The 18,274-nt window shown below is 37.8% G+C and overlaps 2 protein-coding genes across 6 annotated transcripts in view; both read right to left on the minus strand.

Moving 5' to 3' along the window:
* LOC145688474 (uncharacterized) overlaps positions 1-18,274 on the minus strand; it is a 306,168-nt gene that overhangs the window by 167,388 nt on the left and 120,506 nt on the right. For all 5 annotated transcript variants that reach the window (XM_081762755.1, XM_081762757.1, XM_081762756.1 and 2 more), the window contains one exon: positions 1,090-1,332. In XM_081762755.1, coding sequence (XP_081618881.1) covers positions 1,090-1,129 — 40 coding nt within the window. In that variant the 5' untranslated portion in view covers positions 1,130-1,332. The remainder of the gene's footprint in view (positions 1-1,089; positions 1,333-18,274) is intronic.
* LOC145687493 (uncharacterized) lies at positions 1,257-17,283 on the minus strand. The gene is made up of 2 exons (XM_081760955.1): positions 15,884-17,283; positions 1,257-1,332 (listed from the first exon to the last, which is right to left on the minus strand). Exons 1-2 carry the CDS (start codon positions 17,281-17,283, stop codon positions 1,257-1,259), a joined length of 1,476 nt encoding a protein of 491 aa, XP_081617081.1.

An 18,274-nucleotide genomic window follows, 5' to 3' on the forward strand; every position in this document is an offset into this window, starting at 1 on the left:
TAGAAACAGAATATTAATCTAGAATCAAATTTCAGGCTCCCTCGTGGATAAACAGTTAGTGTACGTTCCTTTGGCGTGGGAAGCCCGGATTCGATTCCCACCTGTGATTTGGAACCCACGTTGAGCTTTAAGTCCACGTCTCATATAGGCTCGCTGTTGAAAGGGATGTTAAACTTCTAATCAAACAAACCAAAATACACTCATTCGTACTCAAATTAATCGAGCAGTTTATTTCCAACTATTAGGTCCCTTCCCTAGATCCAACTATCAGGAATCTATTTTGTTCCCTTTCATGGGTAAGAAATTGCCAAAGATTCAAATTTCGGAGATTATTGACCTATTTTATATTTTTATGAAGATTTTTCACGTTTTGAACTTGATCACGAAACTGACAAGTAAGTAAGTTTGACACTTGCAATTCAAATAAATATTTATAAATTACCAATAAGTAGTGTAGCACGAGATATGCACATTTTATTTATTTTTCAAAATCCAAAAGCAGTTTAGATTAAATTGCTTAAATGTTTGAGATTTTGATTCTTTTGATTTCCAAACATAAATCATAATAGGCACAACACAGAAAGAGCCCTTATTAAGACTTTTAAGGAGTGTAGACAAATGGAACAAATCTTATAATAGAAGATAAAACATTCGAATGAGTAACTACATTTAAATATTTAGAATGTTTAATTTTTATGTTGTATATTGTATAAAAGTGTATGTATGTATACAGTGGCGGGTCCAAGGGGGGTTATAGGGGCTATAGCCTCCCCTTGACGCTTAGATATACACTGGATAAAATGGTCTTCAATCCTGCTTTACACTGGATAAAACGGCAAAATATGGTTCAACCCCTCCCTTGATCATATCCTGGATCCACCCCTGTATGTATATATGTGTGTATGTGGTTGGGACTGGACACAATCGGGAAACTGGTGGTACGAACGATTAAGAAAGTGTATTACCACAAGGGAAAACAAGCAAGCAAATTACGTAAGCTGAAATTGGAGAACAATTTCCATGTAACCAAAAAAGTGATTTAGTGGACAACACACAGAAAAAAACTGATACTCAAATTGCCAAACTTACCTTCATGATCTTCATTCAGGGGCATTTCAATACTAGACATGGTTGCTCACCGTTTATATTCGTCGGCTTGGAATTTGTTTGAAATAAATTATCTTGTATTCATGACTGGTCTAGCACCACCTAACTTCTCTCATCCTTCCAGATTATTTCACCAACAAAAAGATTATTTATTGGTTGTCGTATTTAGAGGTTGTCATCAATTTCTTTTCGTGGTTACTAATTGTCAGAAGAGCTACCATCATTCTGGAAGATTGAAACAAGAGAAAATGATTAATGATAACTGAAGGATAGCATTACGTCTATCCATCAACATCTATGTAACATACTTTAATTATTGTTACGATAAAATTTAAGTTCAGTTATGTAAGGACTGACATTTGTAATTTGTAAATAAACAAATATCAATACACATTTGGTTCATATTAGACAGATGTTTCATAGAGATTTTAATAGCGCAAGACATTCAATTTTCTTTACTGAGGATAAGAAAATGCAGTGATAAATAAATAACATGGTAGCTAGTGGAACCTCGAAGTGTATTTTCACATTTTGATAATATTGAGGAAAAATGAATAATTATTATATATAATGAATAATATTTATTTACCAAATTATATGACACCAGAATTGACTTTGGCATGTTAGCTTTGCTAATAAATGACTTCTCAGAAAACAGTGGTTCGTTGTAGCATTGTGTTCGTAAACAGTAATTTGTTCGTCTAAGTGACCTAAGCTATCTTCTAAAGTAACTTAAATATTTCTTTTTGGCTCTACAAGTTATTATAGTTCATTAGATGTTTCTTTAAAATTATATTAAATGAAATCATGTATTCATTGCCATTTATATCTAATAAGTTGATTCTGAAAATGATTTTTTTTTATGTTCTGAGTTTAATCAATTTTCTTTAAAATGATTTATAAAATTAAAAAAAAAACAAAAGAAAAGTGAGACAAAAAGAAACTTCTAGCCCCTTCATTGAATCTGTCTTTATACTTAATTCTTTCCTCCTTTTTTGACATCCTATCCTGATGTATTTATAGTGTAAAATATGTGAATCTTCAAAAGCACAAGCTCACGCATTCACATTAATAATACAAAATAACTTGCAATACTTGAATTAAAGTTTCTCTGTTCAAACTTTAATTGTTGCGTGTCTGTGGTGCAAGTTCAGTAACAATCTTTAAAGAAATTTCTTCTTTATTCCTTTCATTGAGTTGTCCTTTATTTAGTAGTTTTAACTTTTCACTAAACGAGAAAACCCATGCAATGAAAAATTTCGTGCAGTATTTTGAGAAGTTCATACTAAGGCATGAGTAAGTTCAGTAATAGACTCTGGTGCACTAGAGAAGAATATGATTATTTTATGAAACTTCAATTTTAACGGTAATAAATCACTGTCATAATCAGAACCTTGTTTAACATTTTTGCCGCTTCGGGCTATTAAAAAAATGCCACCTCTCACTTGCAATAAGAAACAGTGTAAAAAATTTGAGACAGTGAATAAGCAATATAGAAATGGAAGTGACAAAATATAAATAGCTATGTACAATAAATGCAATAATATCTATGTAATAGGAAAATTATGCCGTATAATAATACAAAAATAATCAATAGAAAATTTGTCACCCCGAGTTATGATCCATCTTAACCCGTAGTTAATTGAGTGGCCAAAAGTAGAAACAATTCAAATGGCCTGAACACCTCGTACTTTATAGTAAACATGTGGTCAGTAAGTACATAGCAATTTTGTAGGAGAGGGCTGATAGCATGCCAACTAAATATATATGTTCGTTTGTCTGCAGGTGAACCATAAAATTTGCTTAGCATACATATATCATAGAACTATGGCTTTTGTTTAACTGGATATCTCAGCCCATTTTCGACCTTAATATACAGTCAAATCTTCATACAACTACTGACCTGAGTTACAGGATATCACTTAAATTTCTTACTACTAATTATGAAGCAATTCTTACACCTCCCTAGATCTGGAAGAACGGGCAACCTTGACCAACTTCATTACTCTTTATAAAACCAAGTCTTACTAGATTTTTCTTTTCATAACTTAGTAACTTTTTTTCTTATATTACTGTGCAACATAAGAACAACTTTAATAATCTAGTAACCTTATTTTAAATAATTAGAACTGGAACAATGACCTCAACTTGTTCGCGACGAAGAGTGGGATGAAATTTAGAAACCTGGAGGAAAAAGTGAGATATTTCGAGGCCGCGATACAAACATGTAAAGAACAAAATCATTCAAGAAAGCTTCGCAAAAGTGATAGTTGGGTAAGATAACGCAAGACTGTCAAAGGAAGAAACTAACCAGGAATACTTCCACATAAAACTGGCCTATCTGTCAACATTATGTCACGAAAGAGGTACTAGGTTGCGAAGAGAAAATCACTTTCAGCTTTCCGTTTAACGTCTCATGATTATGTCCTTTAGACTGAGGAAGACGGATGATTAAGGCATGTGAATAATTATGGAAGAATAGGTGAAATAAGGAAGTGGAAGGAAACAGGAGTATCCTGAGAAAATCCACAGATATGCTGTTGTCCTCCACAAAATTACTTGGCCAGAGAACAGCGATCACACTATCGGGGAAGGAAGAAAGGAATGCGGAAGGAATGAAGCTGCTTGGGACCTGTATGGTAGACACCATCACAGCATTTGTCTAATGTGAATGAGGAAAACACAGGAAAAACCTCAGTCAAGATAGCTGGCCGAGAAAGCTGTTACATCTTTTTTGAGCGAGTGTCCCCACCAGAAATTGAACCCGGGACAGCTCACATCAAAGCGACAGCGTTAGCAACTATACTACGCGAGGCCACATGGACAAAATAGAAAAGTGCAGAATATCAACAACAACGATTTATACGAACCAATATAAAAGAATAAGAAATCACATATATACTAGAAAAAAGATATTAAGAAATGGAAAAGATTGTGAACATAGGAAGTGGCTTATATGGGAATATTGAGACGAGCTTCAAATCACGAAAATCAAAGAGTAATACACCTAAAGATAAAGAGAAAAACATGATGAAATTTAAGACAAAGGAAAACTGCGGAAGAAATATTAAGAGATCCTTTAGGAAGGAGAAGCAATTAGAGGAAAAAGAAGACGCAGAATAACTAAAAGAAGCAAGAAAATACTTTATACCCAGATTCAACAAAACATTACAAGATCTGAAATATGGGAACGCCCCAGATATAGATGAGGTACTTACAAATGTCATAAATTTTATGGGGCATTAAATTCAGGACAGACTGTATTAATTAACAACGTTTGTGCAGAGAGGTAGGTGCCCCGAGACTTCCAAAACAAGAAGGTATATGCAATACTACAATAAGCAAGTGCTGATAAATTCGAGTTAAAGAGCAATAAGTTACCTGACACTTGCTTCAAAAATAGCGACAGAAATATTATAATTGGGACTGAAAATCGAGATGGAAGAAGTACTAATAGAGGAACAGTTTGGTTTCGGAAAGAGTACCAGGACATGAAATGCAATATTTATATCAAGAAGATTGAATGAAGAATGCATTGAGTCTGATAACCAATTTATATAGCGTTTATGAATCTGAAAAAAAAAAGAGTTTCATAATGTACTACGCAACAACACTTTCAAAATTTAGAAACAATCAGGAGTGAACTATGAGGAGCTAAAAATAATATAATATAATTGGTACAAGTAACAGGGGGCGAAAGTTGAAGTACAAAGAGAGAGAAGAAAAGCAATAATTCATAAAGGATTCAGGCGAGGATGCTCACTGTCGCCCACTTCGTTAAATTCCCAGACTGAAGAAACAATAAAAATCAAGGAAACCGACACTATAGAAATAAGTGTTCATGGAAAGAAGATACACACGCTTTGAATTACAGATTATATCGCTCCGGTAGTAGACGCCAAGAAAAAGGAAGTTAATCTCACTGGAATACCACATGTGCTTAGCAGCAAATTCAACATGAAGTTCAACAAGAACAAAACAAAAGTTGCTAAATTCACAAGAAAACAACCAAGAAAAATCATCACTGGTGGGAAAGGTGTAGAAATTAGTTACTCATGCAGTAAAATTACAAGTGTCAATAGGTGCAAACAAAAACAAAAACAACAACAACAACAACAACAAAAAACAAGATCCAGAATATCTCAAGCTAAGAAGGTTTTTGAGGAAAAACAAACACTTTTGACCAAAAATATCGATTTAGGACAAAAAAATAATAATGAGAGCATATCTATGGCTGGCTGGTTGATTTCGAGTTTAACGTCTCGTTCCGCACTGAGGCCATGTGAGTAGCAGATCTGCAGTTTAACGTGGGATCCGAGTCACACGAGCTCCTACTGAGAAGTATATCTATGGACTGTGGCGCTGTATGGATGTGGTATGAACACCTCGAGAAAAAGGAAAACGAAGAACGGAAACCTTCGAAGTGTAAGTGTGTATATTGAAAATAAAATTGGTGGATAAGGTATTAAATGTTTTGCAAATGAAGTAGAAGGAAAAAGTATAATGAGAGATATTTAAAAAAAATAGGAAGATTAAACGCAATATGAGACATTGAGGAATTATGGAATTGGAAATGGGTGAATCGGAGAAGGAAAAGTACCCAGAGAAGGGAGAGTTAGGTCAGAATAGCAGCCTATAAGACATAGAAATGAAAAACTATATGAAAACGAAACCTCTGCTTCAGAAATGAAAAGGATGAAAGAAGCTGCTTCAAATCAATCAGCAGATTACTAACCTGCATTACATATATTCCTGCTAATTCTCAATTTCAAGAAACTACACAGGAACTAGTATACGTTCTGCCCGCAACCAAAAAGCTCCACACATGCCAGATGCGACCGAAGAATGGAAATTTGGAATCATAACGGCAGACGAAATGTTTAATGAGAAGTAAAAATGATATAATACTAGCCACATAGAACAATAGAACCTTAAAGAAACTCGGAAAACTAAAAATAATAAGATAACTGCATAAATACAGAGTGAACATCGATGCATTACAGAAAGTCCGATGGTAAGAAAATTAAACAATCACAAGAAACCATGTACTCATATACAACACAGGAAATAGAGTACCAAAGGCATGGAGTTTTCGTTACAAGAGTTGCTATAGCCACAAGTAATGAAATTCGCACCAATCAAAAGCATAATGTGTAGCCTAAGAATAAGAAGGATATTTCTCAATACAACAATATTCAATGTATACACGCCAACGGAAGAGCCAATTGCAGAGAAAGACAAACGAAATTAGAAGAAGAAATGAGCAAAGTGCAAAGACATTATATTAAAATAATACTAGGTAGGCCTAAATACAAAAATGTGGAAAGAAAATGTGCAAGTACGACGAGAAAGGAAATTCTACACAATAACAGCGATGATAACGGACTGAGATTAATGGACTTTGTCAATGAGAGGAACATAAGCGCTTGTCAACCTAAGAAGGATATACAGAAAGAAACAAGGGTTTCTCTAGATGGAAACACAGGGAGCCAAATAGATCACGCAGAATGGATAAACAATATGCATCAGGCATAGTGAAAGTAAGTAGCTGTAAAGGGACAGGTAGGGATGCGGATCACCTTCTAGTTAGAGCTACACAGAGACAAAAATGTATATACAACGAAAACAAAAAGAGAGAGAGAGAGAGAGAGAGAGGAAGTGAAGACACCACATAGAAGGAACAAAAGACAAGAGGACTACTTTATAAATAGAGCAGAAAGTTAGAGGAAGAGCTGAATGCAGAAAGGGAGAAGAAGAGAGAAAGTAACTTAGATATGAAATGGAACATAGTTAAATGCAAGACCAATAACATAGCAGAATAAACCATAGGAAAGAAGAAACTGCAGAAGAAAACGAAACGGTTCGACGAACAATGTAAATCAGCGATAGAGAAAAGAAAAGAAGCAAGGAATAGAATTATGCAGAGAAAGGACAAGACAAACAGTAAACGAATACACGGAGAAAAGAAGAATACCAAACAAACTATGCAGAAAGAACTAGAGAGAATATGAGAATAAAATGATACAAGAGTTAGACGAAATGAAAGAGAAATAGGAAATCATAAACTTCTATGGGAGAACAAGGAAAATGAAAGGATTCCAGCCAAGAGCAGTGTTTTACAGAGATAAGCGAGAAAACCTAATAGGAGACAAGAAAGCATTAAAGAGGTGGAAATAATATTTGAGAGAACTATTAAATAGAGAAGATGAAGAAGTGAAAGGAAAGGAAGAAATAAGTACCCTAACGGCACAAAATGTGCTAGGCATGTGCCATTTAGGTGTTCTAAATTCATCTCCCACATTTGATGCATTTGTTGCTTCTTTTTCTAAGCGATTGTGTACTAGAAGCAACAAACGCATCAACTTTATTAGATGGCAACTGTCGCCGATCATTTCAAAGTGAATATGGAAGAAAGTAAATAGACACTCGTCATTTTGTTATAGAATCACATGGCGAGCAGATTTTATCTTATCCCAAACGGTTATTGTCGAATATACACGGTTAAAGGAATACTCTGATTAGCCAAATTCAAAAGACCTCAACAATTTATCCCTCTACAAGCGACGTTCTCTTCATTGTTTCCGTGGCCAAGTCGGAAGAGAACGCGACTAGTAATCCAAAGTTGGTGGTTCGCGCCCATCAAGGGGAACATTTTTTTACTAGTTTAAAGTGTTTTTGGACTCACTTTAATGTAAACGCATTACGCATTTAGGCGATTTAACATATTTTGGGGGAGTAATTTTGTGGTTTATTGACGCTTATGGCGTGGGGAACATACCTAGAACATATTAGGCACGTTCCCCAGGTACATGTCAGGGATATGCCTAGGGGCGAACATAAACTGTGACTATCACTTGCTATCCATGTGATTTTTTCTCCGAAGTATATAAGGCACATACTGGACACATTCCCATGTACCGGAGGGAACATGATAGGCATATGCCTGCTATGTAATTGTGCTGTTAGGGTAAAGAGAAAACACCTCAGGAAAACTTAGAAAAAAACATTATGCCTATCAGCAGAAGAGGTACAGAAGAAAATACTACAGTTAAAAAATATCAAAGTGCTCGGAGAATATGGAATAGAACCAGAAGTTGTTCAAGAGTAAGATGATAATGGAGAATTGGAAGAAAAGAAAATGCCTGAGAGACGGTATATGAGGGTAATACATCCGCTATATAAGAAAGGATATAAGGCAGACTGTGGAAACTAGGTATAACATTATTAAAAGTATAACATTATTAAATGTAATACACAAATTGTTTAGCAAGATACTATCGACAAGACAAGAACACTGGTAAGAAAATATAAGATTATCAGGGAGGATTTAGGGAACAACGATCAACAACGGACCAAATATTGACTATTGTCAAATAATAGGAAAATTCTACGAACATGATAAACCACTTTACTAGATGTATGTAGATTTTAAACAAACATACAACAGTGTCTATAGAAACAAGATATTCGAAATAATCTAAGAATTCAGAGTGTCAAAGAAACTAATCAACCTAAAAGTGACCTTAACAAAGTAATCGTGTTTACAATTATGCATGTGCGCCGTCTACGTGGGTGCTCCAGGGCTCCGGCATCCACACAAATAATCTTGTAGGTGCGCCGCACCCACAAGATTTTTAGTTTGTACCCGTGTTTGAACCCGTTTCTCTTATGTTTAAATCAGCAGTGTGTCCGACTGAGCTACCCTACCAGCACAATCACATAGCAGGTATATGCCTATCATGTTCCCTCAGGTACATGGGAATGTGTCCAGTATGTGCCTTATGTACCCCTGAGATAGAAATCACGTGGATGGCAAGTGATAGTCACAGTCTATGTCCGCTCCTAGGCACATGCCTGACATGTACCTGGGGAACGTGCGTAGTATGTTCTAGTTATGTTTCCCATGCTGTAAGCGTCAACGAACCACCTAAATTACTCCCCCAAAATCTGTTAAATCGCCTATATGCGTAATGTGTTTACATTAAGGTGAGTCTAAAAACACTTTTAAAAACATGCACCCCAGGGGGGAAGCGAACCACGAACCTTTCGATTACTAGCCGCGCGCCCTACCAACTTGGTCACAGAGGCGATGAGGACAATGTCGCTTGTAGAGGGATAAATTGTTGATGTCATTTGAATTTGGCTAATCAGAGTGCTCCTTTAACCGCGTATATTCGACGGCAACCGTTTGGGATCACATAAAATCTACTCGCCATGTAATTTTATAACAAAATGACAAGTGTCTATTTACTTTATTTCATGGTTCTTCCATATTCACTTTCAAATGGTCGGTGACGGTTGTCATCTAATAAAGTTGATGTGTTTGTTGCTTCTAGTACACAATCGCTTAGAGAAAAGAAGCAACAAAAGCATCAAATGTGGGAGATGAGTTTAGAACACCTAATTGTAGCATGTCTAGCACATCTTGTGCTGTTAGAGTATCTGAAACAGTATGTACCTAAAGGACGTACACTCATGTCCAAAATTATTGTCGCATGTCTATAAATATGTTTTTGTAGGAATATAATTTGATAATGAATTCGCCCGGTGCTTCTTACAATGTTAGTACGTGTATAATCGGTAAAGACATGTATATGGCAAATTTCATGTCAAAAGGGCAGTAAATAAGAACAATAAAACGAAAATAAATCTTTCTTGTCCATTTAGCAACATTTTATTTTACTCATTCTAATTTTCGTATTTACAATTATTTTCTTATGAAATTTACCACAAATATACATTTCCCAATTATACACATAGCATCAATATTAAAAGTACCCTGCAAAATAATTACCAAATTATATTCTTACAAGAAGACAGTTATAGATAGGCGGCAATCATTTTGGATATGAGTGTACCTAGAATATGACAGCTATATGTCCCAAGTGACGACATAAAAACAAATGACTGTTAGAGTGCGAAACTGAGCCAGATATATAAATGTTACTTGTTGTACATAGTTGCACATATCAATTAGGTGTATCAAGTACTTAATACTGTAGGTAGCTGAAGTACATACTTAGCACATGAACATGATATGTGCCAAGTGTCGGTTACCTAAAAAGTAGCGCCTAAATGGTACATGGACACCTAAATGGTATATGCCTAGCACATTTTGTGCTGTTAGGGTAGGGCAGCCCCAACTTATCCTTATCGTAACGGTATGTTTTTATTTATCATAGCAGAGCCCTTTCTGACAGAGTTCACAAAAGGATTTTAACTAAAATTAAATCAATCAAATATTGAAACTTTTCTGAAAAAGTATAGGCTAACACGCCCAGTCATTGATATGCATCTACATAAATTTTGGAAAGTTGGCGCCGTTGCAATTATGTACTTGTGAGAACTTGTTCTAATTAAAACTATTAAATCTACTACTATATTGTTATAAAATGAAAGAAAAGCATTAATCTTTATTAAAATTTTTCACAAACATGCCGCTTTAAGCAGGTTGCAAACGTTATTAATGTTTATTGTATCTCCGGAATGGTTTAAGGCAAAATGCTCTAAAGGCAAACTTATTTGTTCGTATATTGGAAACCACATAAGTACTAAGATGTGATAATTATGTAAGCACTTTCTCGGAATAAGGGCTTCCGAAAATGGTAAAAATTTTAACCCAATATACCTTCGTTTTCGTTTATTCTAAATACATATCATGTTCATGGTATCGAACACTAAGGTATGTTGGATGTGTATTACTCCGCCCATCTCACTTTCAGTTTTACTTTAGTAGAGGCTTCCAAAATTTGAATGTTTGTGATAGTGTAATGTTCTTAGTTTACAATAGTAAATAGATAATGTGACATTATAAGTTTTCGTTTAACATATAACAACATGTACAGAATTCAAATATGTAATAATGTGACGTAGTGGCATTTCAAAAAATGTATATAACTTTGAGTTGGGTTGGCAACACTGCTCATATATTGGTACTATGTCGAACATCAAACAATTTATCCTTATTGATGTTTGTTTCGTACAAAATTTCAACGCTTTTTTATTTATTGGTTCAAAAGTTGGTTATTTCAAGTCTTACAAAATCATTAGAGACTCATAATTTAGTGCATGAATATATTTAAAGTGGAATTCGAACTAAGCTAAACCCCACCCAACACAAGTACATACTGATCATGTGTAAAGAATGTTCCTCGAGGTACATTGGAATGTACATGATAGGTACGTGAATAGAGCAATCATGTGAAATACACATGTAAGGAATAAGGTTACTTCCGCCCAAAAGTACGTGCATGACACATACCGAGGAATGTATCTATTATGTGTATATCACGTACCGTGTATGTACTTGACACATTTACTTGGCATTGGCATGTGCCAGGAATGTACTAGGCATGCCAGTAATGTTCCTTAGGGCAGTGCTATGCAACTGGGGGTGGGAGTACTTAAATACTAAAACCTTAACGCTTCACTTTTACGTTCGAATTTAGAAGCTTGTACTTTTAAAAAAAGCCAAGCAACTAACTCTGAAAATATATGCCCTCCTCCGGCATCTGTGTGGCAATTTAACTATCTATTAAAATACTACAGTAACATTTACGAGCGATATTATTATTATTATTTATTTACAGGCTAGCAGCCTTGCAGAGGGTTACGCCCTCTTTTAGGAAAGAGACTTGATGGTTAACTATGGAATGAGTATGTTAGATGGGCTAAGTGATTTTAAACTTTATTAGCAACAACATTTACATTTTGGTGGTGGAGACTTTAGGAACATTAATCCTTAACATTTGGTGCAGGTATATACACAAGGAAAATAAACATACAATATATTGTAAACAAATAAAGGATAACAAAATGAGAATGATCATTAGGTATGGAATTCATGATATGTACAAGTGTAGCAATGGGAGTGAAAGATGTGGTGAGGTGCATACACAAGACAACACGTGGATGATAATAATTAGACAAATGAGATTATCTGCAGCCTAGGGGCTACTCTAGGCAATGATGAAGACGAATGAGGCCCATGTTAGTAAAAATGGTAATCACTCTGCTGGAAATGATGGGTGAATGAGAGGAAGATGTTCATGAATGACGTAATCTGTGATTATAAGTAAAGCAGGGTCTAACGGTGGTAGAGTATAATGATATAATGTGAAGAGGAGCGAAAGTGGAGGATGATAATAACGGTGAGGTGTTGGATGAAGTGCTAAATAACGCATTGTGTCCTGTAATAAAGGATGTCGTGTTTCGAAGCGTTTGGTGATAAATGTTAGCCGCAGCTTTTCTAGGTAGTATTGTAAAGTCGGAAAAGTAATTTTGCGATATAGTTCCTGTGTAGGACTAGGCAGCTTAATGCGGAACGCTGTACGGAAAGCATGGCGTTCCAGAATTAAAAGTTTATTGTAGAACTTAGTGGGTGCAGCTATCCAAGCAGTAAATCCATATGTAAGGACAGGTCGTAAGAATACCTTGTAGGTATTTAGGATGGTGTGTGCTTTAAGGCCCCAGGTGGTACCAGTCAATCGTTTCAATAGATTGAGTCTATTATAGGCTTTTGTAGTAATGACTTTCAGGTGTTGGGACCAAGTAAGGTGGCGATCATAGGTAATTCCCAGATATGTGACAGTATTGCTGATTTGAATAGGCACTCCATCAACATACAGAGAGAGATTGCGTGGATTTCTGTGGACTTTGGAAGTTCTTCTGGGTGGTAGGAATATGATGGCTTGGGTTTTAGCTGCATTGATAGTAAGCCGCCAAAGAGTGCACCAAGTGTGAAAGCGATTAATAGCAGTCTGTAACTTAATGTTGAGCTGCTGGATAGTTGCTCCAAGTGCGAGAAGGGCCGTGTCATCCGCATATTGGAAGAGATGGACCTGATCTGGCAGGCGGGGCATATCAGCTACATACAGAAGGTATAGTAAAGGAGACAAGGCTGACCCTTGTGGTACTCCAGAGAACAGAAAGATGGGATGGGACAAACTGCCTCGTACTGAGATATAGGTGATACGATTTGTAATGAAATGGTAAATGAGGCGAATGTAGGAGATAGGGAGCTGAAATTGCAGAAGTTTGTATATAAGCCCCTGGTGCCAGACTTTATCGAATGCTTTCTCCAAGTCAAACAAAACTAAACAGGAAGGATTAGCTGAATTAAAGTGTAAAGTAATGAGCGTTGTGAGTCGAAGTAGTTGATCATTTATGGAGAAAGCTGGTCGAAAACCTGCTTGTGTGATTGGAAGTAGGCCGTGATCTGAGATGAAAATATGTAATCTTTTAACTAGGATACGTTCCAGGATCTTACTGAATGTGGATGTAAGTTGTATAGGCCTATAAGACGCAACATCCTGAGGAGGTTTATGTGGTTTGGCAAACATTTGTGTCTTAGATGTTTTCCAAGCTAAAGGAAAGAAGCCAGTTCGCAATATGAATGTATAGATATTCGCAAGAAGTAGTATTAGTGAAATAGGGCATTCCTTGATATGGCGATACGTCACGTTATCTAAGCCAGGTGCAGTATTTCGTTTATTATTGAGAACTTGAGAGATTTCGTGAGTGGTGATTGGGGCTGAAACAGCAGTATTAGGAGGTAAAACATGAGTAGTATTCGGTTGTAGTTCTGGTGATGAAGTATTGAGTCTGTCTGCAGGGTGAAGTGTTTTCTCAAATGGCGGTGTGAAGATACGTTGTAGGTGATCTGCAAAGGCATTCGCTTTATCGCTATCGGTACTAACAGGTGTATCACCCAATAAAATGGGGTAGGGTGTATTAGAGAATTTGCCACAAAGCGCATTGAAGCGGGACCAGAATTTAGTAGGATGCGATGTTTCAGACAGGGTGTTGCATGTCTTTACCCAGCACCGGAGTTTGCATCAGCACCATGCTTTGATGTAATTGTGCACTGTACGTTGAAGTTGTTTGCGATGTCGGAGTGCTTCTGGGTTGCGAGTGTGGAGATATACTCGATAGAGCTGACGTGAACGTTTGATCATGGAGAGATAGTGTGGCGTATTTACGAGCGTTTTTTTTTTACCAGCTAGCCTACGCTAGCTACTACCCGAAGAGGGTTACGCCCTCTGTAGGGGAAGAGATGTTTAGTATATTCTGCTATTCAGAAAGCAATGGTTGGGCTATGGGTAGGTACAGAAAACTTTATTATTCAAACTTTCACAGTCATTATGGCCTTTAACCATAATCATGGGGAAAGGTAAATACATAAACTGCAGTGAGGGAAAACCATAACTGTAAGTGATATGATGTGGAATGATGAAATGAAGTGCGAAACTCACTACAACACATAGGTTTTGTTAGTTGAACTAATGCTGGTTATCTTTAGGGGCTGCGCTAGGCATCAATGAGGACAGAGGAGCCCTGTTAGTACACAAGGTGTCACTGTGCATGTGATGGCCATATGTGAGGTAGATGAGCGGCTGTAGTGTATGGCTCGTAGTAGACGGCGTCTGGGTGGTCTGGAGGTAGAGTGTAATGGTACAAAGTGAATAGTAATGAGAGCGGAGGGAACAAAGCGGCAACGGGAGAGGTACTTCGGGCATGATCGTCAAAAGTTTGCTGAAGAAGTGGATGATTGTTGTGCAGGCGCTGGGTAATATATTTAGTGCGTAATGTTTCTAAATGATATAAGATATGCGGAAATGTAAGTCTATGATAGAGATCTTGAGTGGGACTTGGTAATTTGATACGATAAGCAATTCGCAAGGCATGACGTTCCAAGATGCATAATTTCTCATAGTATGAGGTCGGAGCAGATATCCAAGCTGTAAATCCGTACGTCAAAATCGGGCGGAGGAAAACTTTGTACGTGTTAAGAAGTGTATGAGTATGGAGTCCCCAGGTAGTTCCAGCAAGACCTTTCAGAAGATTGAGGCGAGAGTACGCCTTCTTGGAGATATCTTTCAGATGTGGTGTCCAGGTTAGTTGATGATCGAAGGTTACTCCTAGATATTTGACACTGCGAGTAGGTTTTAAAGGTACATCTTGTACAGAGAGGTGTAAGAGTGTTGGGTTGCGGTGTACACGTGAACGATGCTTCGGGGCAAGAAATACAATACATTGAGTTTTTGCTGGGTTTATTATCAGTCTCCAGTGGGAGCACCAATCAACAAAGACATTGATAGCATCCTGGAGAGCCAGATTAAGCTGATGAATTGTTTTGCCCGTCGCAAAAAGTGCAGTGTCATCGGCATACTGAAAGAGCTTAACATTATCTGGGACTGCTGGGAAGTCGGAAACGAATAGAATATATAGTAAGGGCGACAAAGCCGATCCTTGGGGAACTCCAGAATGAAGAAAAATAGGAAATGAAAAACTAGTGTTGATACAGACATAAGCCAATCGACAGCTAAGAAAATTAAAGATGAATCTAAGGTAAGCAATAGGCAGGCGGAGCTGTTTGAGTTTATAGATGAGAGCGGGATGCCAGACCTTGTCGAAAGCCTTCTCGAGATCAAACAGGACCAAGCAGGACGGGTTGCCTGTGTTAAAGTGAGTATAGATGGAATTTGAGAGGCGGAGCAATTGGTCATTAATGCTGAAAGAAGGTCTGAAACCAGCTTGCTCGAGTGGAATGACGTGGTGATGTGCCAGGTATGAATGAAGACGTTTGACAATGATGCGTTCCAGTATTTTACTGAAGGTCGATGTTAGTTGAATAGGACGGTATGAGCTAACAGAAGCAACAGGTTTATGTGGTTTGAGAAACATAAGAGTTTTCGAAGTTTTCCAGTCAGCAGGTACAAAGCCAGTGCGAAGGATAAAAGTAAAGATGTGACAAAGCAGATATAATAATACGTACGGACTTTCTTTAATGTGTCTATATGTAATAGAATCCATGCCAGGGGCTGTGTTACGTCTGTGAGCTACAACTGAATTGATGTCAGATATAGAGATCGGTGTAGTAAGAGGATTGTTTTCAGGCAGAGTGTGATTAACATTAGGCTGTAGATGAGGAGAATCCAGATTGAGTTTGTCGACTGGATGAGAACGATGTGGAATTTCAGGTGCAAGAGGCGTAAAGATGTCCTGGAGATATCTTGCAAATGCATTGGCCTTGTCTGTATCAGTGTGCAGCGGAGTATTATTGTCGATAAGAGGATATGTTGTACGAGTATTTCGACCTGTAAGCTGTCGGAATCTTTTCCAATACTGAGTGGGATGTGAAAGTGAGCCGAGATTGTTGCAAGCTTTGACCCAGCATCGCAATTTGTAAGCCTTAAGATAGTTGTGCACCGTTCGTTGCAACTGCCTGTAATGATGAAGAGAGTCAAGGTTGCCAGTGGCAGCAAAATCTCTATAAAACTGTCGGGACCGTTTGATCAATGGTAAGTATTGAGGAGGTAAAGAGGGTCGAAAAGTCGAAACTGTTGACTTAGGGATATGTTTGTCTGTGGCGTTATGGATAGCATTAACTAGAGAATCCAAAGTTTCAGAAAGTTCTGATTCTGTAGCTGGTGGCTGTAAATGATGAAGATGATCCTGAAGATACGATCTGTAAGCTGTCCAATTTGCTTTATCGTAACGATAGACAGTACGGGGAGAAGAAGACTGAGAAGTGGTAGTTACACGAGTGTGAATGTCTAGCTTGATTGGAGCATGATCGCTACCAATGAGATCAAGAACGTTAACACAGCTACGATGTGACATGTTGTTCGAAACAATAACTATATCTGGAGTAGTCTGACTCGCGGGACGAGTCGGTTTTGGAAGTGGCAGAGTCACTCCAGTAGTATGACTGGTGATGTAGTTGAGGAAACGATCCCGTTGAGTATGTGTCCGGCTATGTAAATTCACATCTGCCATAATGATGTAGGTACGGAAGGTATTGGAGATATACTGAAAGAAGCTGAACGGAATATCATGCCCAGGACGGATGTATATAGTTGCTACAGTCACATACAATTCCTGATAATATAATGATGTGATAAGGTATTCAGGAAGATTAGGCAGAGTCGGAGAGTGACTACGAAATGGAATAGGTGAAAACCCAATCGCTACTCCCCCGTTGGCTCGCCTAGCAGGGAAAGTGCTATCTTGGCGTAACAGTTGGAAGCGAGGTATGCGGCATGACAATCTGGGTGTGAGATGTGTCTCATTAAGGATAAAGGCATGGATTTTTTCTTCGAGTAAAAGTGCTTCGAAGAGCGGCTTATGCTGTGGTAAAGAACGGATGTTTAAGAACAAAAAGGAGAGCGCCATAATGCAGAGAATGATGACAGGATAGCTGTTAAACCTCCGTTTCGAGTACATTTGAGTGATAATAGACGACATTGCCGGAATATGTTGGATAGATATTGGCGTGGAAAATTGCCTTAGCCGCGATTTGAATTTGTTGGGCGATGTGATCTCGAAGGAATGGATGGATATTTTGTAGCGAGAAGGTAAGAAATGTGAGAAGCTGATGGACAGTCACAGGTTGCTGTAAAGCTGGATTGGCGGGTGGTTGGATTTGGTCCGGTATGCGTAATGGTGCCACAGTCTCTGGCTTTGTTGGTTCAGGAGCTGGTTTGGATCGGCATTTGTAACTGTATGTAGGGTGAGAATGATCTTGACATGTGGAGCAGGTTGGAGGTGATTGTAAATTTGTACAGCTTCTTGTAGGGTGAGTGCCGGAACAATAACCACATTTGAATGGATTTTTACATTGGGAAGTGGAGTGCTGACCGTAGACCTGACACCGTTCACAGCGAATGGGTAAAGGAGCGGAGGTGCGTGATGGTTCAACACGATGGCGTTGTTTATAGATATAGGCGCCACGGGTGAGTAACTCATCGATAGTCTGTTGAGAGTTTGTGAGAACCCGCACCATGTAGGTCAACCCATGATCGTTTTTGATTCGGATACATTTTATGATATTGTGCCCTTCCAGTTTAAGTTCTTCAAAGACCTCCTCGTCACTATAGCTCGGATCTACCCCTCGTATAACTACAGACAATTGGTGATTTCCTCGGTGGTGGTGGCTGTTTCGGGCGTTGGTCGCTAAGCTTGGTCATGGTTGATTTGGAGCCAAAAATCTCAAAGCTGCACTTGTTCCGTGTCGTACGGAGAAACTCCGGGTCAGGCGTCTTAATAATCATGCCGTTCCTAGTCTTGACTATTTGAGTGATGTTCGCCCGAGGCATGTATTTTGTGATCTGTACTAAAAGTAGCTTTGGATTTGAAAATTTTGGATCAAAGTTCTGAAGCAGGA

The sequence above is a fragment of the Thermobia domestica genome, chromosome 6 (genome assembly GCF_964235325.1).
Source record: "Thermobia domestica chromosome 6, izTheDome1.hap1.1, whole genome shotgun sequence".
Lineage (NCBI taxonomy): Eukaryota > Metazoa > Arthropoda > Insecta > Zygentoma > Lepismatidae > Thermobia > Thermobia domestica.